Source organism: Girardinichthys multiradiatus, chromosome 10 (assembly GCF_021462225.1).
Source record: "Girardinichthys multiradiatus isolate DD_20200921_A chromosome 10, DD_fGirMul_XY1, whole genome shotgun sequence".
In the NCBI taxonomy this organism is placed as follows: domain Eukaryota; kingdom Metazoa; phylum Chordata; class Actinopteri; order Cyprinodontiformes; family Goodeidae; genus Girardinichthys; species Girardinichthys multiradiatus.
In genome coordinates this window covers 6,940,777-6,962,491 of record NC_061803.1, presented here as the reverse complement: position 1 = coordinate 6,962,491, position 21,715 = coordinate 6,940,777, and the positions used below count along the sequence as shown (strand labels likewise).

The window sequence follows — 21,715 nt, the reverse complement described above, 5'->3', positions numbered from 1 at the left end:
GCAGTCTTACCCATGATTGGGGTTTTGAGTGATGAACCAGGCTGGGAGTTTTAAAGGCCCCAGGGATCTTTTGCAGGTGTTTAGAGTTAACTCGTTGATTCAGATGATTAGGTTCATAGCTCGTTTAGAGACCCTTTTAATGATATGCTAATTTTGTGAGATAGGAATTTTGGGTTTTCATGAGCTGTATGCCAAAATCATCCGTATTAAGACAATAAAAGACCTGAAATATTTCAGTTAGTGTGCAATGAATCTAAAATATATGAATGTTAAATTTTCATCATGACATTATGGAAAATAATGAACTTTATCACTATATGCTAATATTTTGAGAAGGACCAGTATAAGTTCAGTTCATTTACCTTTTAAGTAGCTGTTCGGAGTTGATAGAAAGATGAATGAAGCTAAATATATTGCAATCCTGGAAGAAGACCAGCTAGCGGCCTCGAAAGCCTTAAGGGGGGGGGTTTTGGTTCTCCTTCCAGCAGAAAAATGAACATCACCATAACCAGAACATCAATGAATGGCTCAGATCAAAGCATATACATGTGTTACAATGAGCCAGTCAAAGTGCAGACATAAATTACATACATACATTGATAATCTGTGTCAAGATTTGAAACGTGGTGTTCATACACCGACAGACTTGTAGCAAATGGTGCTTGCAAGTTTTGATTTAGTTGATTTAGTTATCTTATTATCTGTGTATACTTTTCTGTCCATTTCACAATTAGATATATACACTTTTTTGGTCAATTGCATACATTCCTTTTTAATGAAGTGAAAAAAGTTTAAATGTATGACAACCTTTTCATGGCATTCTAAAGCTTTAGATTTCTATTTAAAGACTAACACAAACAAACTCCGAAAAGCTCCCTTTATGCCCATTCTACTTCCATGCTGGTTCTGACCCAGTCATTTAATTTACAGATATATAATAATAAACTGTGGTTATGCAGGGATCCTTAAGGATTAAAATATAAATATAATCTTAGGGTGTATGATGTGGGCCTGTATACAATGAAACAGTTTGTCTCTATGGCATAATTTCATATTAGCTTGGAATACAAATTGTACAACTGTGTTCGATATCTTTAATTTACATCTGATGTTGCTTCTTTACTGCTACAGACACAGAGAGATTGCTTTTAACTAGGTCACTTACTGTGCTCTGAAAAAAATTTAAAACAGCTTGCCTATAAAAAAAGAAAGCTGCGTCCATCACTTGACAGCTCTGGGAGATCCGGGTTCCTTCAATGTTTCCAGGATATAGCAAAGCTGATGCAATTCAAGGTTCACTGAAAAAGAAGCTACATGTATCATCGATGTATTCCTGTTATACTATATAGCTGTGCTTGTGGCTGAGTGAAAGAAAGTGGGACTCTGTTAGTCAAACAGTATGGTTTCACTGTCCAAATTAGCATATTACCTTTAAAGTAATCACTCAAGGGTGCCAGGGATGAACCGCAATAGAGAGTAGTTAGTATAAGCATTCATATTAAGTATACCTGAAATATACCTGATTTATTGCCTAAAGACAAAACAAAAACCAAAAAAATTGACAAAAATAAAATGATTGCTAAATGCACATTAGTATCAATTTGATCAGAAACAATTTTTAACTCCTGAAGAAAAGAAGGCAATTTCAGTTAAAGCAAATATTTTTATTTACAGTAATTAAAATAAAACAGCCCTTATTTAGAAGAGTGTTAAGCATGAGATAAGAAACTGTTATAAACACTGTAAAATATGTGTTCTTTAGAATAAACCAATAGCACCTAAAGTGGTCTTGAAGTAAAGAGAAAGGTATGCTTTTATCAAAACCTAAACCATTAGTGCTAGATGTAGGTGGCCAAGGGATATTGTGAGTTAATTCAGCAGAAACTCCATGTAAATAAATGCATATGTAAAAATAATCATCACATTTTCAAGAAGCTGTTCATGCCGAATTTGTGATGTTGGTCAAAGTTAAATCTTTACTGTCTTAATCATTTTTGAGATGCTAAAAAATGTTAAGATAAGCACTAGTAAACTAACACAGCCCAGATTGGGTCTCTACTTGTTCCATGTGTTTAGGTACAAGCTAGCATTCACCATGCAGCACAATTAGCCGTTGTAGGAAGCTAGAAACGTAGTTAATTAAAAATGACTATAGTTTTACTGCAGTGAGTATGTTCTGTAGTTTTCAGTCTTGATGTTGTCATGATACTGGTGATTAATAGCCACCAAGAAAAATGTTCTCCTAGAATTACATTTTAATAGGATAAGCAAAGCAAAAACAGAAATATATAAGACGTTCTTTGTGCAAGTAGTTATTAGTGTCCTTTCCTGCTTTTGCACACAGCGTGGTGGGACTGGTTGCCTTGCAATGTCATTGGCAGACTTGTTTTACAAAAAGGAAAAATAGGAATTTCCCCCTTCTACACAGTTGACTGTATTAAATAAATAGCATTACAGGCTATATCTGTTTTTAGGCAGTAAATTGGATAGGCTATGCCAATTATAAAGAGACAAAGGTAACAAGGATAGAGAGGAAACACAATAAAGGGGAGGGGGAACCCAGGGAAATGACAGCATCTATGATCAAATTATTTAGGTGCTGCATGCTCCTTGTGTGTGAATGTGATGGTTTGAATGCACCTGCTTCTCTGTTTACATGTTTTTTAAGTGTGTGTGTGTGTGTGTGTGTGTATATTTGTATTCATTTTAACAGCACTTAGCACAGGCCAGCGCTGTCAAGTTTGGGCCTGTTTCATTCAATCACACCTCAGGAAAAATGATTAACCTGAAGTTTCAAGAAAATTGCCACAAAGATTTCTTCTTATTTCTCCTCATACATAAAAAGCCTGACATATAAAGGAGCACTTGTAGATACTAGAAGCACGCTGTGGGCCTAATTACAGTTTAATGCTTCAGCAGGTAGGCAGTAAGAGGAATTCAAATGGAAGGTGTTTTTAGTGTTATTATTTTGACAGTACAGAAACAAATTTTCACAGCTTTATGTCGAAGGAGATATAAATGGTTATGTGTTGAGAATGTGGCGTAATATACAGTACAGCAATAACTGATCAGCAACTTAGATCACAGTTGTGCACAAAAAGCTGCTGCTGGAAAATTTCTAAATGTTTTACAATTCAAGTCCTTTTGTTTTAACCATAACAAATAGTTTCTTTCAAATGCAGACTTTGTTGCTCATTTGTACATTTTTCATTTTGCATATAACTAGTAGTAATTGTTACATGCTTAAATGCACATACTTTTTGGTCAACTGCTTATATCTCAGAAATGCAGTACATTTCACATCAACCAATACAGAACAAGACATATATATATATATGACAATACAAAGCAGTTTCAGCTTGTGATAAGATATATATATATATATATACTGTTTCCCTTCCTGTTGCAGGAGTAGTTCCCTATCACTCAGCCCAGCCAAACAGCGAAGAGAGGTCAACCACTTCAGGACCCCACCCATTTCCAGAGAGAAACACAAAATATCGACAAGTCTAATTGACAGCTCCAGGGTGGCTGGGCATGTCTACAAACACCTGCAGGAGGATGACTCCAGAGACATGGAGCCCATAAGAAGGTATTTCTCTCTGTTGTTACTTTCATCATATTTTTTTGATCCTAAAAGAGGAAATTCCCGCTGCCTCTTTCCACACTGGGGCCACATAATCAGTTTAGTTGCACAAAGCTCTGGACTAACTGAGGTTAAGTTGTTGTTGCGGCCAGAGGACTTTGGGAGAAATTAGTCTGCGACTGTAATAGTCAGTTCAAATCCACAGACTATCCTCAGAAAGCTGATCCAAGGAGATAAATGAGATATGCCATGCCCTCATTCAGCTCAGACTGCCACTATTAATTTGAAGAACACACTTGATCCCAAATCCTCAGCCACATCATGCTACTGAGGAAGATATGAGCGTAAGTCTAATCCGTCTTACAGATGCCACTAGGCGGCTCATATAAGAGCAAAATTGTTTTATCTGACTTCCTAGGACAGCATAACAATGCTAATTGGGAAATCATGCACAGATCCCCATTTCCAACAGTGTTCATGGTTCATATGTCAATGAAATCATTTATCTTCCATTTTTTTTCTCTAAGTAGCCAAATTAGACAACTGTTGAACAAACCAACACCGCATTTGAATATAGTGCTTCACAAAAGGTTTCATACATCTTGAACTTTTTCACATTTGCTTATTTTGTAAAAACATACTTTGATGTATTTTATGTGATAGACTACAACATAGATTGTGAAGGAGAAGAAAAAAAACGGAAAATGTGGGATTTATTTGTATTCACTACCCCCTGAGAAAGTGTTTTTAGAATAGAATTTAAAATTCTGTTTCTTACCTATCCCTTATTAATCAAGCTACATCATACATTTGAGATCTGATTGTTCCATATGTTCCTAACAGAGCACTTTGCCCTCATACTGCAGGCTTACTGGTGGTTCCTAGAGTTTCTAACAGTAAACCGGGAATCCGATCTTTTAGTTATCAGGCTTCTGTCTTGTGGAACCAGCTCCCACTCTTAGTCTGTGAGGCAGACACCCTGTCTTGACATGGCTATTACTTGAGCTTTTATTGCTACTAACTGTATGTGCTCTACTTTATCCTATAGACTTGAAAACTGGGTCAGACCTTATCTGCTTAGCCGTTTCTCTCCTAGATGAAATCACTAAAGGAGCTACTACTGTCATTAACATCGTACTTTTCTTTGACATAGAAAGTACTCCTGGATCAGTGCTTATCCAGGGACAAGTCAAAACAGTCTCCAGGGTGTGTGGGGCCTGCAGTGATGTTGGCCTAACTCTGCTTTAAACTTCCTTGTTCTTCATGATGCATTTTTTTTCAATAATGTTCTCAAACAAACCTCTGACACCTTCACGGACAGCTGTATTTATACTTACAGTAGGTTAAATTACACACAAGTGGATACTCTTTCTTTATTATAAGTGACTTCTAAAAGCAACTGGTTGCACTGGTTTCTTAAATGAGTATCATAGTAAATTGGGCTTAATGAAAATACAGGTTATAATGAAAACCCTGTATCTTTTGCATCTGCACAATTAGGCACTACTTTGTGTTGATGTAACACATAAAATTCCAGTAAAACATATGGAAATTTGTGCTTAAATGAGACAAAATATGAAAAAACATAAGAGGTGTGACTATTTTGACAGACATCTTTGATTTCCCCTGTGCTAATCAGCATTATAAGGAAGGGCAGCAAGTTGATCTGTCTTGACATGAATTATCAGACACTGGATCCTTGGATTTCAAGTTGGATGAAAAACAAAGCATGCTTTTGGCAGTGTCGTCTCACACCAGTTAGCTATCTGGAGACTTAAACAGGTTTCAAAAGCAGAGTCTGATCATCCTCCTAACTGGCATGCATTCAAAGGAGTCAAATCTCTGAAACATTTGTTATCAAAGAGGCAATATTTGTCCAGTGTCCTCAAGGAGAGAATGGATTATATTAATACAAACAAAGCTGTTCAGAATGATTGTTGCACAGCAGCTTCCAAGACTGCAAAACTACTTATCTCCTGCTGGTCCTTGAGGTACACATTTTCGAAAGTATATTTATTCATACTGTCAGGCTCCTTCACAGTCATTTGTTCTTTTATAAAGTCATTCTGAAAACATGAAATAATTTCATGTTTTTATTTACAAACACAGATATAAGCATGTGTAGGTGTAAATAACCATCCTGGTTAGCATATAACTCAAATAACAAAACAACAACCAAAAACAAATGCCTAATTTGCTGTTGGCGAGTGCAGCTGAAGCGATGACACTGTTAACAGATACGTCTGTCATTAAAACAGCGGTGTCTCCCTCGTGTATTCCCCACACTCAAAAGAGCACAGCGATGTTCCTATTAGCAAGCCATCCTGACTGAGCATTTCAGTGACTTGTAGGATACTGTACGTGCTGCCAAACTCTTTTTGTGACCTATTTCCATAATTTAAATTTTTAAACAAAGCTTTGTGGAGCCTGTCAGATGGGTTGTGTTGGGAAGAGATCCTCCAGGAGTCATTTCCCCTACTAAACAGACACTCAGAGATGTGCACACACTCTTCCCCTGAATAACAAACAAACTAATAAAGAAACTAATGAGAAATATCTCTTCTTTTTTTGTTTTTTTCTAAAATCACATAGGAAAAATCTGTAAGCAGTAGGCAATTAACTCTTACACACATTCTCCTAATGGTTAGGAGAAAAGCTGAAATAAGAAGGCTTCTCATCCTCTTTGGGATATGAGTGCATTTGTACAATTAGACAACTTAGATATTATTATCCATTGATACATTTCTTCCAGGTTTGTTTTTGCATATGCAGCTGAAACCAGATACTTAGATACAATACACTGTATAAGAAGACACATAACCTTTTTTTTAATTCTCACTTTTTACCTGTTAAAATGTTTCCTGTTTTAGATCAGTTAGAATTACCAACATTATTTTTATTGGCTAAATGCCAGAATAATGAGAGAGAGAATTTTGTAATTTTTATTATTTCATCAAAGTTAGATGTTTAGATACATATCCTTCATATTAGGTAGGATTGCCTTTTAAACTGTAGGATATTGGTCAAACATTTTGGGTATCCTTCCATAACAGTCTCACTATAGATATGGGAATTTGGCCCATTCCTTCTGACAGAACTGTTGTTATTCATTCAGGTTTGTAGGCCATTTTGCTTACATATACAGTACCTTCTGCCTAAAAATCTTCTAGGATAAAAGGGTAGAGATAAGGGCTTTGTGATGGCCACTCCAAAATACTGCCTTTGTTGTCTTTAAGACATTTTTCACTAATCTAGCCATTTGTTCTGGGTTATTGTTCACTTGTAAGACCCATTTGTTTACAGGCTCTAATTTCTTCGCTTATGTCTTGAAATTATGCTTGACATTCTCCATTTATTGTTCTTACCTCATGATGCTATTTATTTTCTGAAGTACACCAGCCTCAGCAAAACATAGCCACACCAATAATGCTGCCACCTCCATACTTGAGATGGTTCTCTGAAGCGTGCAAGTTTCCCCCTTTTTACCCCAAATGAAATGCTGAGCATTATGGCAAAACACTTCAGTTTTAGTTTCAATTCATGTTAAGTCTTTGTCTCTGAGTGGCTATGCAAACTGTTATCTGGCTTTAGTGGCTTTTTGAGAAATGGCTTCTTCCATGCTGAGTGGCCTTTTGTGTCAGTACAGGATTTGCTTCAACATGGATCAAGATACTCTCTAACCAGCTTCGGCCAACCTCTTCAGCCATAATTCTCTTTCTGATATTTTCACCAATTTCTTTTGACTTTTCCACGAAGTCACACAGGGAAGCAGTATGTTTCAGGCGTCACCTTAAAGTACATGCACAGTTGCACCTCCACTAAACTCAAAAATTGTGCATTAATCTATCAGAAGCTTATAAACCCATGCCATAAATAACTGGATTTTCTAAATTGTTTAAAGCCATAAATCCTAGTGTGTATAAACTTCGCTTTTGAAGAAAGTCATTAAAAATGATCTCCTATTATTGTGGCATATAGCAAAAATGTATTATTTTGGTAACCCTAACTGACCAAAAACAGGAAAAGTTTAGTCTGATTCAACGTTAGGTGGTAAGAAAAAAAGCAACAACATGTTTTTGTATGGTTGATCTAAATATCTGGTTTTAACTGTATGCCTCCTTTTGGTTTTACGAGGCAAAAAATGACCTATTTTTCAACTTAAGAGTCACACAACAGCAAGCTCACCGGCCCCTCTCCCTCTCTCTCCTCCTCAGCCCCCTCATCTCCCATGTTGCCATGGATACACCCTCTCATTTCTGCAAATGAGAAGAGGCGAAAAGGAGAACGAGTGAGGGGGGGGGAAGTGAGGACAGGAAAACGACTGGGCAGAGATGATGTGAGCAGAGAGGAGTAAAGATGGAGGCAACAAAAACTGAAAAAAAGCAGATAGAGTCGAAGACGGCAAACAAATACAAGAATACTCTTCTGTGTTTTCCATTATCCCCAACAAATCCCCACAGTCAGTTTTATTATCCGGTGTCAAAACATTTACCCGTCGCAGAGTGGGATGGCGTTGGAGTCAAATTCGCTGTGGGAGTTATTTTTAGATATGTTTTGATCCGACATATTTACCTCCAGCTTGCATTCGTCCTTCTTATACCAATAAGGGAGTGAGAAAAGTAATTCAATTTTTTAAACTCGGTTATGCTACAAACAGCCTCAGAAGGCTGAGAATAACACTGACTGTCCCCTAAAGCTAAAGCAATATTAACTGTTTTGTGCAAATACACAGAAATTCAACTACTTGACTCTTGATAAGTTTCTTTAAAGCGCCGCGTTTCCAACTTTTTACTCCTCTGGGAACCTGCAACAGGATGCATCACCATTAAAAAAATGCACCTGATGGGAAATCTCACACTCACATGTAGGCTCCTTTTTGCCATAAATGTTACATAGAAAGCTTGTCAGAGAAAGTGTAATGAGCCTTGGCTTCTAAACCAAAACTAGAGCAAAGTGCTGTGTGTACAACATGTTCATGTACATATCTACACCAGCCGGGGTAAGGAACCCAGCTGCTGCGTTGCTGGAGCCTTTAAACTTTGATAAGGCAGACTAGGCAGTCATAAGAGAATAGATTTCTTGGTTAAACATTTATCCAGTAACAAACAAGGCTGCTCATGCTGAGGATTATGAATAATTAGTCAAAGATTACGCAAGAACAATAACTAAATAATAATAATGTTGGTGAAAGATTTTTTTTTTCCTGTGAAAATGGAGTAAAATGTAAAACACATGAGAATTGTATTTTTATCTGTAAGTTAATTTTCAAACATTTTGTTTTATTTACTAGGCGCAAAAGAGCGCCTTCAATTAAAAAAAGTTGACATACACATTCCTAAAGTAATCATGCCCCTTGAACTCTTCCACATTTTGTCATATTATAATCACACACTTCAATCTGTTTCATTGGAATTTTATGTGATAAAATCCCAATGTGGTAACGCAAAGTAGCACATAATCACAAAGCAGAAAAGTGTGGTTGGTATTGCATATCTGATAACTGGCTCGGATGAGCCCCCTGTCCCTGCTGAAGCATGATGCTGCTCCCATCATGCTTTACCATGGGGATAGTGTGCTCAGGGTTGAATATAGCTTTTTGCATCACCGGAAAGTTCAGTTTTGGTCTCATCTGAGCAGAACCCATTCTTTCATATGTTTACTGTGTCCCGTAAATGGCTTTTGGAAAACTACTAATAAGGCCAATTATGACTTTATTTAGCAATTGCCTTCTTTTTTCCATCCTTTTGTAAAGGTCAGATTTTATAAATTTGGAAGTAGTTGTCCTGTCTCCAAAACCTCTGCAGCTAATCCACAGTTAGCTTGTGCTATTGAGGTGTTTAATTAAATATTAGGTTGACTCTATTTATTTAAGGTCATTTCAGAAGGTAAGGTAAGGTAAGTTTATTTATATAGCGCCTTTTAGCAATGAGACACTCAAAGCGATGTACATACAATTACAAAGCAAATAAACACAGATACAGACACAGAAAAACTAATCAAATGGTAAAATCAAACAACAGAGGTAATTTAAAAAAGTAAAATAAAATAAAATAAAGAGAATAGAATGATGGACAAGAAAATGAAAGGAAAATTGGACTGAAAACACAACTAATCATGCCTAAATGGCACAGTCAAAGGCCACTCTAAACAAATAAGTTTTTAATCTTGATTTAAAGCAACTTAGGGTTTCGGCGCTTTTACAGTTTTCTGGCAGCTTATTCCAGATTAGTGGAGCATAAGAACTAAAAGCTGCTTCTCCATGTTTGGTTCTGGTTCTGGGTATGCAGAGTAGATTTGAGCCAGAAGACCTGAGAGGTCTGGGTGGTTTATACACTGACAACAAGTCTGTAATATACAGGTCCTTCTCAAAATATTAGCATATTGTGATAAAGTTCATTATTTTCCATAATGTCATGATGAAAATTTAACATTCATATATTTTAGATTCATTGCACAGTAACTGAAATATTTCAGGTCTTTTATTGTCTTAATACGGATGATTGTGGCATACAGCTCATGAAAACCCCAAATTCCTATCTCACAAAATTAGCATATTTCATCCGACCAATAAAAGAAAAGTGTTTTTAATACAAAAAACGTCAACCTTCAAATAATCATGTACAGTTATGCACTCAATACTTGGTCGGGAATCCTTGCAGAAATGACTGTTTCAATGCGGCGTGGCATGGAGGCAATCAGCCTGTGGCACAGCAGAGGTCTTATGGAGGCCCAGGATGCTTCGATAGCGGCCTTTAGCTCATCCAGAGTGTTGGGTCTCTCAACGTTCTCTTCACAATATCCCACAGATTCTCTATGGGGTTCAGGTCAGGAGAGTTGGCAGGCCAATTGAGCACAGTGATACCATGGTCAGTAAACCATTTACCAGTGGTTTTGGCACTGTGAGCAGGTGCCAGGTCGTGCTGAAAAATGGAATCTTCATCTCCATAAAGCTTTTCAGCAGATGGAAGTGCTCCAAAATCTCCTGATAGCTAGCTGCATTGACCCTGCCCTTGATAAAACACAGTGGACCAACACCAGCAGCTGTCACGGCACCCCAGACAATCACTGACTGTGGGTACTTGACACTGGACGTCTGGCATTTCCTTCTCCCCAGTCTTCCTCCAGACTCTGGCAACTTGATTTCCGAATGACATGCAGAATTTGCTTTCATCCGAAAAAAGTACTTTGGACCACTGAGCAACAGTCCAGTGCTCCTTCTCTGTAGCCCAGGTCAAGCGCTTCTGCCGCTGTTTCTGGTTCAAAAGTGGCTTGACCTGGGGAATGCGGCACCTGTAGCCCATTTCCTGCACACGCCTGTGCACGGTGGCTCTGGATGTTTCTACTCCAGACTCAGTCCACTGCTTCCGCAGGTCCCCCAAGGTCTGGAATCGACCCTTCTCCACAATCTTCCTCAGGGTCCGGTCACCTTTTCTCGTTGTGCAGCGTTTTCTGCCACACTTTTTCCTTCCCACAGACTTCCCACTGAGGTGCCTTGATACAGCACTCTGGGAACAGCCTATTCGTTCAGAAATTTCTTTCTGTGTCTTACCCTCTTGCTTGAGGGTGTCAATAGTGGCCTTCTGGACAGCAGTCAGGTCGGCAGTCTTACCCATGATTGGGGTTTTGAGTGATGAACCAGGCTGGGAGTTTTAAAGGCCTCAGGAATCATTTGCAGGTGTTTAGAGTTAACTCGTTGATTCAGATGATTAGGTTCATAGCTCGTTTAGAGACCCTTTTAATGATATGCTAATTTTGTGAAATAGGAATTTTGGGTTTTCATGAGCTGTATGCCAAAATCATCCGTATTAAGACAATAAAAGACCCGAAATATTTCAGTTAGTGTGCAATGAATCTAAAATATATGAATGTTAAATTTTCATCATGACGTTATGGAAAATAATGAACTTTATCACAATATGCTAATATTTTGAGAAGGACCTGTATTTTGGTGCTAAGCCATTCAGTGATTTATAGACTAACAGAAGTATTTTAAAGTCTATTCTCTGAGCTACAGGGAGCCAGTGTAGGGACTTTAGAACCGGGGTGATGTGCTCCACTTTCTTAGTTCTAGTGAGGATGCAGGCAGCAGCGTTCTGGATCAACTGCAGCTGTCTGATCGACTTTTTAGGCAGACCTGTGAAGACACCGTTGCAGTAAACAATTCTACTAAAGATGAATGCATGAATTAGTTTTTCAAGGTCCTGCTGAGACATTAGTCCTTTAATCCTGGAGATGTTCTTTAGGTGATAGAAGGCCGACCTTGTTATTGTCTTTACGTGTCTCTGTTATGATTTGGGGTTGTTTGGTTTTTGTTTTCGGGTTTTTTCTTATGTTTTTCACAGTTAAGGTTTTGACTCATTCTTTTGTTTATTATTATTTATTATTATTATTCTTAGATTTTGAATCATGCTTCTGTTATTTTTCTGGTCATGTTTTAGTCTTGTTCATGTTTTGTCAAGTTTGGTTTTGTTTGTATATTGGAGTCTCTGTTTTTGCCGCAGCCACATTTTGTTCTGTCTGTCAATTAAGTTTATTTGGTTCACCTGCTCAAAGTTAATCTGTCTCCTTGCTCCACCTGGTTTTCACTCCATATATACACACCTGTTCAGTTAGTCATCGCAGAAACATTTCTTAAAAAAGTCTTGTTTTTGATCATGCCATTCCTGTCTCGCCTGCCCGTTAGATGTTTTGTTCCTGCCTCCTGCTGTGAGTGAGTTTTTGTTATTAAACCTTTTTACTTACCGACATGCTGCCTTCTAGTCTGCATTCTGGGGTCCTATATCTCGCAAGCCGTAACATTCTCTGAATGTTCAGGTCTGAGTCCATCACTACACCCAGGTTTCGAGCCTGACTGGTGGTTTCTAGCTGTATTAACGGAAGCTGTGTGCTAACTTTTAAACGCTCTTCCTTTGGTCCAAAGATTATTACTTCAGTTTTGTTTTGATTCAGCTGAAGAACATTTAGGGCCATCCATGCATTGATTTCTTCTAAGCATTTACCCAGCGCTTGAATGGGTTCATGGTCACCTGGTGACATCGTAACATATAGCTGTGTGTCGTCTGCATAGTTATGATAACTTACGTTAATGTTTATTAAAATCTGAGTTAGGGGGAACATGTAGATATTAAATAGGAGGGGCCCTGAGATGGACCCTTTGGGAACGCCACATGTGATGTTTGTGGTCTTTGATGTAAAGTTACCTACTGACACAAAAAAGTCCCTGTCCTTCAAGTAGGATTTATACCAGTTGAGTGCGGTACCAGAAAGGCCGACCCAGTTTTCCAGGCGCTCTAATAAAATGAAGTTATCAAAAGTGTTGAATGCTGCACTAAGGTCCAATAATACCAGCACTGTGGTTGTTCCACAGTGTGCATTTATATGGATGTCATTGAACACCTTGACAAGAGCCGTCTCTGTACTGTGCTGGGCACGGAAGCCTGACTGGAAGACATCGAAGCGGTTGGTCGTTGTTAGGAAGTTGTTTAACTGCTGAAACACAGCTTTTTCAATAATCTTACTGATGAAGGGGAGGTTTGATATAGGCCTGTAGTTCTGTAGTAGCAGCTTGTCCAAGTTGCTCTTTTTCAATAGAGGTTTGATAATTGCTGTTTTTAGGGCGTGGGGGAAAACACCTGACAAAAGGGACGCGTTTATTATTTGTGTTAAATCAGATGTTATTACAGGCAAAGCTTTCTTAAGGAAAGCTGTGGGTAAAAGATCGAGACAGCAGGAAGAAGAGCTTAGTTGCTGTACGATTTCTTCTAAGATTTTGCAGTTTATTTGGTGAAATTGGGAAATTTTGTCAAAATCGGTTCTAGTTGGAGACAACTTTGGTACTGGAGTTGATGTGGATGTGCTGACTGCCCCTCTGATCTTTTGGGTTTTTTCAGTAAAGAATTTAGCAAATTCATTGCAGGCCCTGGTAGAGTGGAGTTCAGATGCTACAGTTACAGGAGGGTTTGTTAACCTTTCGACCGCAAATGATGCACGAGCATTGTTAATGTTTTTGCTGATGATCTCAGAAAAGAAAGATTCCCTTGCATTTTTCAGTTGTAGGTTATATCTGTATAGTCTCTCTTTATAGATAATAAAGTGAACTTGGAGTCCAGTCTTTCTCCACCTGCGTTCAGCTTTTCGACACTCCTTTTTTCACTTCTGACTGGTGGAGCAATTCTCCATGGAGACATTTTCTTCCCAGAAACGACTTTCACTTTAATTGAAGCAATTGAATCAATGATGTCTGACATTTTAGAATGAAAGTTATCTACGAGCTCATCTACAGTGTTACAGGGCAAAGTGGAGGTAGAAGAGTAAATCTGGTTAAAGGTTTCAGCAGCACTGTCCTTACAGATGCGTTTTCTTATCATGTTTCTTTGGCAAACTGAGTCATTGCAGATGATGTAACATCAGTTACAGACACATTGGACATTTTTAGACCCTTAGTGATGATCAAGTCCAAAATATGTCCCTGTTTGTGCGTTTGCTGTTTAACATGTTGAGTCAAACCAAACTTTCTAAGAGTGTCACATAGATCTATTTTACTTCTGTCTTCAGGATTGTCCATGTGAATGTTGAAGTCTCCCACAATAATTAAACAGTCATAATAAACACAAATCACAGATACAAGTTCATTAAAATCACTGATAAAGTTTGTTTTGGACTTAGGAGGTCTGTAAATATTCAAGAACATGGTTTGGACCGGGCTCTTTACCCAGAGAGCCAAATATTCAAAAGAGTCAAATTTGCCCAGAAATACTTTTTTACACTCTAATAAATCTTAAAAAAAAAGTGGCCACCCCTCCACCTTTTCTTTGCTGTCTGCTCTCACAAAGAAAATTGTAGTTCGGAGGCGTCGCCTCTATCAGAATGGGAGCTTCATTAAATTCATGTAACCATGTTTCTGTTAAATACATCGAGATCGTGGTCAGTAATGAAGTCATTAATTAAAACTGATTTTCCTGACAGAGATCTAATGTTCAGTAAAGCCAGTTTATATGACTTAGTTGTTGATATTAACTGTATGTGGTTGTACCTGACAGTTTAGGGCTTTTGTTGATTGTTTATTACTGTCTCTTATCCTTTTGGCTTTGTTCTTTCTGTCATGTATAAGCACAGAGATTTTACAACTATCTCCTATTAGGGGCCCAGGTTTTTCCTGGACATGCTCATTTCTGATAGAGTTACCACTGGGGCCCAGACTGTATCACAGAGAAGTGATTTGAAGGTCCTGATTAGGAGGAGATAGATTAGGAGGTGGTGGAGGTCTGCGGCATTTGGAAGATGTTGGTTTAGTAGCAGGGCTTCGGCCACGGGGGATGTTGAATGGAGAAGATGTCAGAGCCATTTGGGTCCCGATTTTAAGAGCTCCTTTCATGTTATCAGAATCCAGTAAAGCAAAAAGCGGGCTCAGTGGGGAGATGGGAGAGTTCTGTGCGGTCTGGGTCAGGGTCTGGGTTGAGGGGGGTTTACCGGGGGTGTCGGTCTGGGTCTGGGTTGGGGGGATGGGGGTATAATGGGGGTTCCACTTGTCCTGTGGATTTCGATGGGGAGACGTTTTGTGATGACCTCTCTTTCTCAGCCAACTGGCTGATTGTTTCTGCTGGAGCTGTTGGAGGCAGCGTTATCATTGTTGTTGATACTCCATGTTCTCTGCTGAAGGTCGAAGCTGCTGGCAGATTATTTACTGAATAGAAGAAATTAGATGTGAGACGTCTGGCCCCTGGCTTGTTCAAACAGAAACCATCTTGCTTGAAAAGGTGTCGTTTTTCCCAAAAAATATTAAAGTTGTCGATGAAGTTCACAGGTGTGGTGGCACATGTTTTTTTCAACCACTTATTAATCATCAGAAGTCTCAAAAAAATCTCATCTCCACAGAAAATTGGTGCAAAGGGTCTACTGAGAAATACCTTGATATTGAGACCTCCAACAATATTCAGAAGACGAGTGAAATCCTCCTTCAGTCTTTCTGATTTTTTCTTAGCCACGTCATCCATGGCTCCACAGTGTATAATAAGGTTTTCTAGAGACGGGCGTTTTCGGTGATTGCAAGAATATTCTCTGAGATATCAGAGACCACGTTACTGGTACCAATCATAACTTCTGTGTTTTTCTTGTTGCAGAAGTTTTTAATCCCATCCACAGCTGTGTTGCCCACTATTAGGGTTCTTGGTCCGGTGGGGCGCTTTTTCTCTGGCAATTTAGGAGAAGACTGTTTAGAATGAAGGTTGTTCTCAAACCTTTTATTGTTCTCAGAAGATGGATCATTTTCCTTGTTTTCATTCTGTAGTGGAGCAAATCTGTTTTGGAGGGGAATTACATTATTTCCAGCTGTCTCACTCCTATCAGTTGTTGTGACAGCATCTCGCTGTCGAAGTCTCCTATTCCCAGGGGAAACGGGGGCATTTCTCCTTAATTCTGGCCATTCTAATTGATTTAATTGCTGAGATCTTCCAGTGAGTTGTCCACCTTGATTTTTTGGGCATGCCCCTAAAACATGCCAGGGGGGACTGCCGGTAGGTTTATTCTAAGTGTTCTGATTGCCGGCTGAGTTGTTGAGCTGGCTGTCACTGTTTGGGATCACAGGCAGAGTTGAATCATCGTTGTACCCCATATTCACCTCCACATTCACTTCTAGTCGGCGGATTTTCATCTCCAAAACAGCCAATTTCTGTAAACGTTTGTCGAAGTCCTCTGTGGTGAAGGGAGGCATTTTGTGCTGATTAGCTGCTGTCAACTTGTCCTGCTTTCGAGTTCGATTATAAAAACATCAAAGTCCTTTAAAAAATAAAAATAATAATAATAATCCTTGGGAGTCGCTGGTAAGAAGTTGTTTTAGTCCAATATTTCCGTAATTTTGGCTAAGAGATAAAAACTTAGGAGTAAAAGAATGCAAGCAAGCAGGGAGCTTAGGAGAAAATCGTCTGAGCAGGCAGAGAGGCGGAAGTGGAAAAAAGAAGGTAATAGGTTGCTTAGAATTTTACTTAAGAGTGTAAGAGTAAGTGTAAGAGTAAATTTCCATTTTCCTTCCTCTTCACAGTTATCTACTTCTTTGTGTTGCTTTCTCACATAAAATCCAAATAAAATACATTGAAGTTCAAGGTTATATTGTGAAAAATTCAAGAGATATGACTACTTTTAATATGCATTGTAAATGCATTGGACTCTTATTCACAAGGTGTCATTTTTGTTCTCTCTTCTGCCCAAAGGTGTGATTCAGCTAGCAGAAGGGTTGGCACACTCCTCAGTAGGACCTCTCTTGCTAACATTACTGCCAGAAAAGGATGGACCGAGGTCCCGTGCACCCGACTGGACAAGGGGACAACATTCCTGCCACATTCCCTGCGTGCTCGTTCTGTGCCTATCATCCCATCACTCCAAGCATGTGACCCTGAGGCCGAACCTGCTCACACAAATAAGCGGAACCAACCAGGGCTCCTAAAGTGGCACCCGGCGCTGTCAGGGGAGCTGGCAAAGCCCACCAGCAATTCTCCCCCTCCGCTTGGGAATGTCTTGTTGGAGACAGACATTTCAGCCTGCAGCAATATCCTCCCTGCCGCCACACGTGCTCTGCTGGGATCTGAGAAGAATCTTGCAAAGGCATCCTGCTCTGCTGAGTTCACAGCAGAAATTGTGCAAGATTTGAAGCAGAAAAGCCTTTCTAGCCTACAGAAAATGTCTGGATCTCACAGTAAGGGCCATCACGATAGCACAAACACTCTTGAGGCTGAGGTGGAGACTGTACCGGAGTCAGAGGGAAAAGGTATTAAATATTTAGCAGGAGCTGTGCACACGGGAAGTGAAACCAGAGGTGTGAAGGTAGTGGGCCAAAGAGAAGTCCCGGGAAAGTGCCAAGGTCAGACATCTCTCCCAAACAGAAGGGCAAGCAGCTTTCTGGCCACCAATGGAACCAGCTGCAGAGGAACTGGAAACACTTATGCCAAGCCCTCTCCGAGCTGATTGGATTAACGTTCTAAAGCTTCAAAGACACCATTTCTAATAACTGGATACCTTTGCTTGTGGCTCGGGATGGGTAGACTGTGGGACCATCTGTGTGGCCACATGGACCAGCAACAGATGGTGATAAATTCTGATGGAAGATTAACAGAGTGAATTGTTGTTGAGATTAAACAAATGAAGAAAAACTTGACATAAAAGACATGAAACCACAAGGAGACAAACAAACACACATTGTGAATAAATGTGACTCAATAAGAAAAACTAAAGCGGGACTCGAGTGGAAGCTTGATTTAAACAGTGTTATGAAAAAAAAATCACTATTTAAAAGAGCTTCTACTTAGAAACCAAAATAGTGTGTCATCTCTATGTTGTTTCTCTATTGTAAAGAAATGAAATTATATATGTCATATAATATATGTCATATAGGCGTATATATATTTGACATACAATTGTGACAAAATAAAGAATAAGATAACAGTGTTAACTAAGAGCTTTTTTCATCTATTTCATTATTTGGTAATTTCATTATTTATATAAGGTATTAGATAAATATACCCTTACAGAAAAAACATGATTTTACATGTGATTGCATGTAAAAACATGTGATACACAGTTGTACTCCTATGGTTTTCACGATTACATTAGCATCACACGAAATTCATGAGCTTCGCACAGGCTTTCAAAAACATTTTAGAAGTAATCCAATGGGTTTTACATAGGCTTCACGTGTAATGTATGGGTTTCACATGTACTTCCATGCCTATCACATGTAGATGATATGCAGTGGTTTTACATTGTTGTCACATATTAATTATCGGTTTCACATGGACATAACAAATAACATGAGTTTCACATGGCCTTAGATTTTATATGGGCATCACAAGTATTTCCCATAAGCATGTAATGTAATTTAGTCTTACATGGGCTTCAGATTCAGTGTATGGGTTTCACACGGGCTTCACATTTAGTTTTTGGGTATCACATGTAATTTATGTGTTCCCCCTGAGCATTTTGTGTAATTCATGAGTGTCACATGCATTTCACTTGTAATCCTATTGGTTTTGCATTGGCATTGCATTTAAATTATGGGTGTTAAATCAGCACCACACATAAGTTAAGGTTTCTAATGGGCTTCAAATTCAAGTTGTAGGTTTCACATGAGCATTAAATGATGTTTAAAAGTAGTCTCATATGCGCCACATGAATGCCACCTGAGGTTTATGTGTTTTAAATAGACTTCAAATGCACATCACAAGTAGCCCCACTATTTTTTACTGGGGTGCTACATCAAATTTATTAGTTTACAAGGGCTTTACATGTAATTTATGCATTTCACATGTGATTCATGGTTTTTTATGTGAGTATTTCATATAATTTGGGTTTAACATGGGCTTTACATACATATCACACGTAATTTATAGGTTTTGCATGATTTTTCACATGGGCATATGTAATGCCTGTGTTATATGGAGATAGCGTGGGTTTAACATAAGCAACACATGCGCTAAATTGTAGTTAATGACATTCACATGTTCTCACATGTAATCTTCCATATGTGTAGTTCATGTATATTTTTCTGTAAGGGTTTACAAACTGTTTCTTTACATTATACTTCTAAATAACCAGACTTAGTAAACTGATCTGGATCAAGAAAGTTCTCCGACCTTCCTAAAGATCTTTGTAATCCAGTGATACAGCTTCAGCGACTTTTTAATACAGTGACTATCACAATCTACAGCAGATGTACAGACTGTGAAAATCGTTCCTTAAAGAAATAGAAAAATGACCAGGAAACATGTAAGACAAGAGGTGAGAGACACATTATCCTTCATTGTTGCATGCCAAGTTGCAGCGAAAAGCTCTGTGGGAATCAGTATGTTGGTCTCTAACTCTTGTGGTGTGTCAAGCAGTTATATTTGGAATAGATTTAACAGGCTGATAAAAACAATCATTTTAAATTTCTTAAGAATTCTGTTATGATTTTTTCACACCGTGTCTTTTCTGGAATTAAGATTACGTCTTATGCCTCAGAAAGTATTAAATGCAAATATCTTAAAACAAACAATAGGGAAACACTCTTCAAGAGTACTTTAAAATGTTACAGCTCAATATGGCTTTTTAGAAGCAAAATATGAAGAAATGAAGGCTAACACAGGGTTTTGCACAGTGTTTTTACTACCAAGGTTGCTAATCGAACAGAAAACTTTCATTTTTGCAGAAACTGTTTTAACAACTGTAATATTAATAACATAGCCTGATATATTCATACACTCAACATATAAACTGAGCAAAAAAGCGGTTAAAGGCTAAGTAACTGAATTATTATGCATGGTGTAAGTTCTCACTGATTAGAAAATGAAACATTTTGTTCATGTTTCCAATAGAGAAAGCTTTCAGTATATCCCTAATCTCCAAATGGAAAAGAAGTCCTTGTTCACCGTGCTGAAGCCCAACAATAGCCATGAAGCTTGTGGATTGCAATGAAGCATAGCAGCAAACAAGCTGGTTGCAATTCTTTATTCATGGCTTATTTGTGTTATGTTCAATGTATTTCATTTCCCTCACTTTCAGGTTCACAGTGACTGCTGGCAAGGTGGGTCTTAGAGGATTTACAATTGGGTATTACTGTGATTTCTTCATAACTTCTCTGCTGAATAAAACTGTCTTAAGTCTGTAAGAAGGTTTTGTAGAGATTAAAATGAACTTCATTGATCCCTGAGGGGAAATGCAGCCAAGGCAGCTGCAAAACTCAGATACAATTTCCATAAATATAAAATATTTTTTGTATATTAAATTCAACAATTTTAACTGCTGGTTAGAATTCAAAATAATTTCTAGGACTTTTAAAAATATTTACAGATCTGAATACCTGTGATCACAAAAGGCAAGTTTGAAAAAGGTGCTGAGTGAAATGTTAATGTGGAATTGACAATATTACCGTATTTTCCGCACTATAAGGCGCACCGGATTATAAGGCGCACCTTCAATGAATGGCCTATTTTAGAACTTTTTTCATATATAGGGCGCACCGGATTATAAGGCGCATAGAATAGAAGCTACTGCAGTCAAACGTTTGACTGGGGTTGCGTTATGCATCCACTAGATGGAGCTGTGCTAAAGAGAATGTCAACAAAACAGTCAGATAAGTCAGTCAGTCAAACTTTATTAATACACTACAAAGCAGCGTTCTGATAACTTCATTCACTCTCATGGTAAGGTCTCCTCTACATAGAATTCTATTGAATAGAGCCAACCGCACGTTAGGAATGCATTGGAGTCTATGAAGTTGAAGTTGAAATCAAACGTTAGTTAAAACGTGAAAGGGAACTTTTCTTTGATTCAGTAAACACGTAAAAGTAACAGTTTGATGAACTAAATCAAACGTTAGTACTGTTAACCTTTCCTGTTTCTGTCCCCTGACCGTAGTCTGATGACACAGGGGAGACGCTTTCTCCAGGGCCGAAGTTACTAGTTTCCTCGGGGTTAACTCCCTCACTCATACGTTGCTGAGTTGAGCATGAAGAAACAGCATCAAAACACTGAGTTGTTGACGAGATTCGGGGTTCTTTTTAATGACTTTGCAGCACGTAAAAACACAGGGCTTACAGACTCATACACCGCTGCTCCGGTCGCCGTCTCTACCCACCCCACACACACAATAATACCGACGTCACTCCTTCACTCTTGATTCTCAGCTACGGCAGCACACAGCGCCACCTCTGTCCGGAGGAGTAATGTCAACATCTTCCATACACACACACGAAACATACACCCCACACACTGAGCTTCTAATCCCATATAGTTCAGGCAATTCCTGCAACAGTACATTCAAACGTTATACACACACAAGTGGTGTTGGACTAGGAGTAAGCACAGTACAGGTGTTTACCGCTATTACTTCGGCGACACCCCTGACTACGGTAGCCGTAATGCTGCAAGTGGTGCGGCTTTGTAGTTTACCAGTCGTACTGAAACATTTTGACAGAGCGCCGTGTACAACCAGTATGGATCAACCAATTAACCAATTGATCCATATATAAGGTGCTCCGGATTACAAGGCGCACTGTAATTTTTTGAAAAAATTAAAGGTATAGTGCGGAAAATACTGTAACTAGTACACACCATTATTAAATAAAAAATATAAGGCAGTTATTTAAAACAAATATTTTGCCC

At 38.6% G+C, this 21,715-nt stretch overlaps 1 protein-coding gene across 1 annotated transcript in view; it reads left to right on the top strand.

The window, feature by feature from the left end:
• nrg3b (neuregulin 3b) overlaps positions 1-18,026 on the top strand; it is a 316,757-nt gene extending 298,731 nt beyond the window's left edge. Inside the window, exons 8-9 of the mRNA XM_047377626.1 lie at positions 3,410-3,592; positions 16,792-18,026. Of these exons, the coding sequence (XP_047233582.1) occupies positions 3,410-3,592; positions 16,792-17,542 (934 nt within the window). The 3' untranslated portion in view covers positions 17,543-18,026. The remainder of the gene's footprint in view (positions 1-3,409; positions 3,593-16,791) is intronic.
• Positions 18,027-21,715: the final 3,689 nt, after the last annotated feature.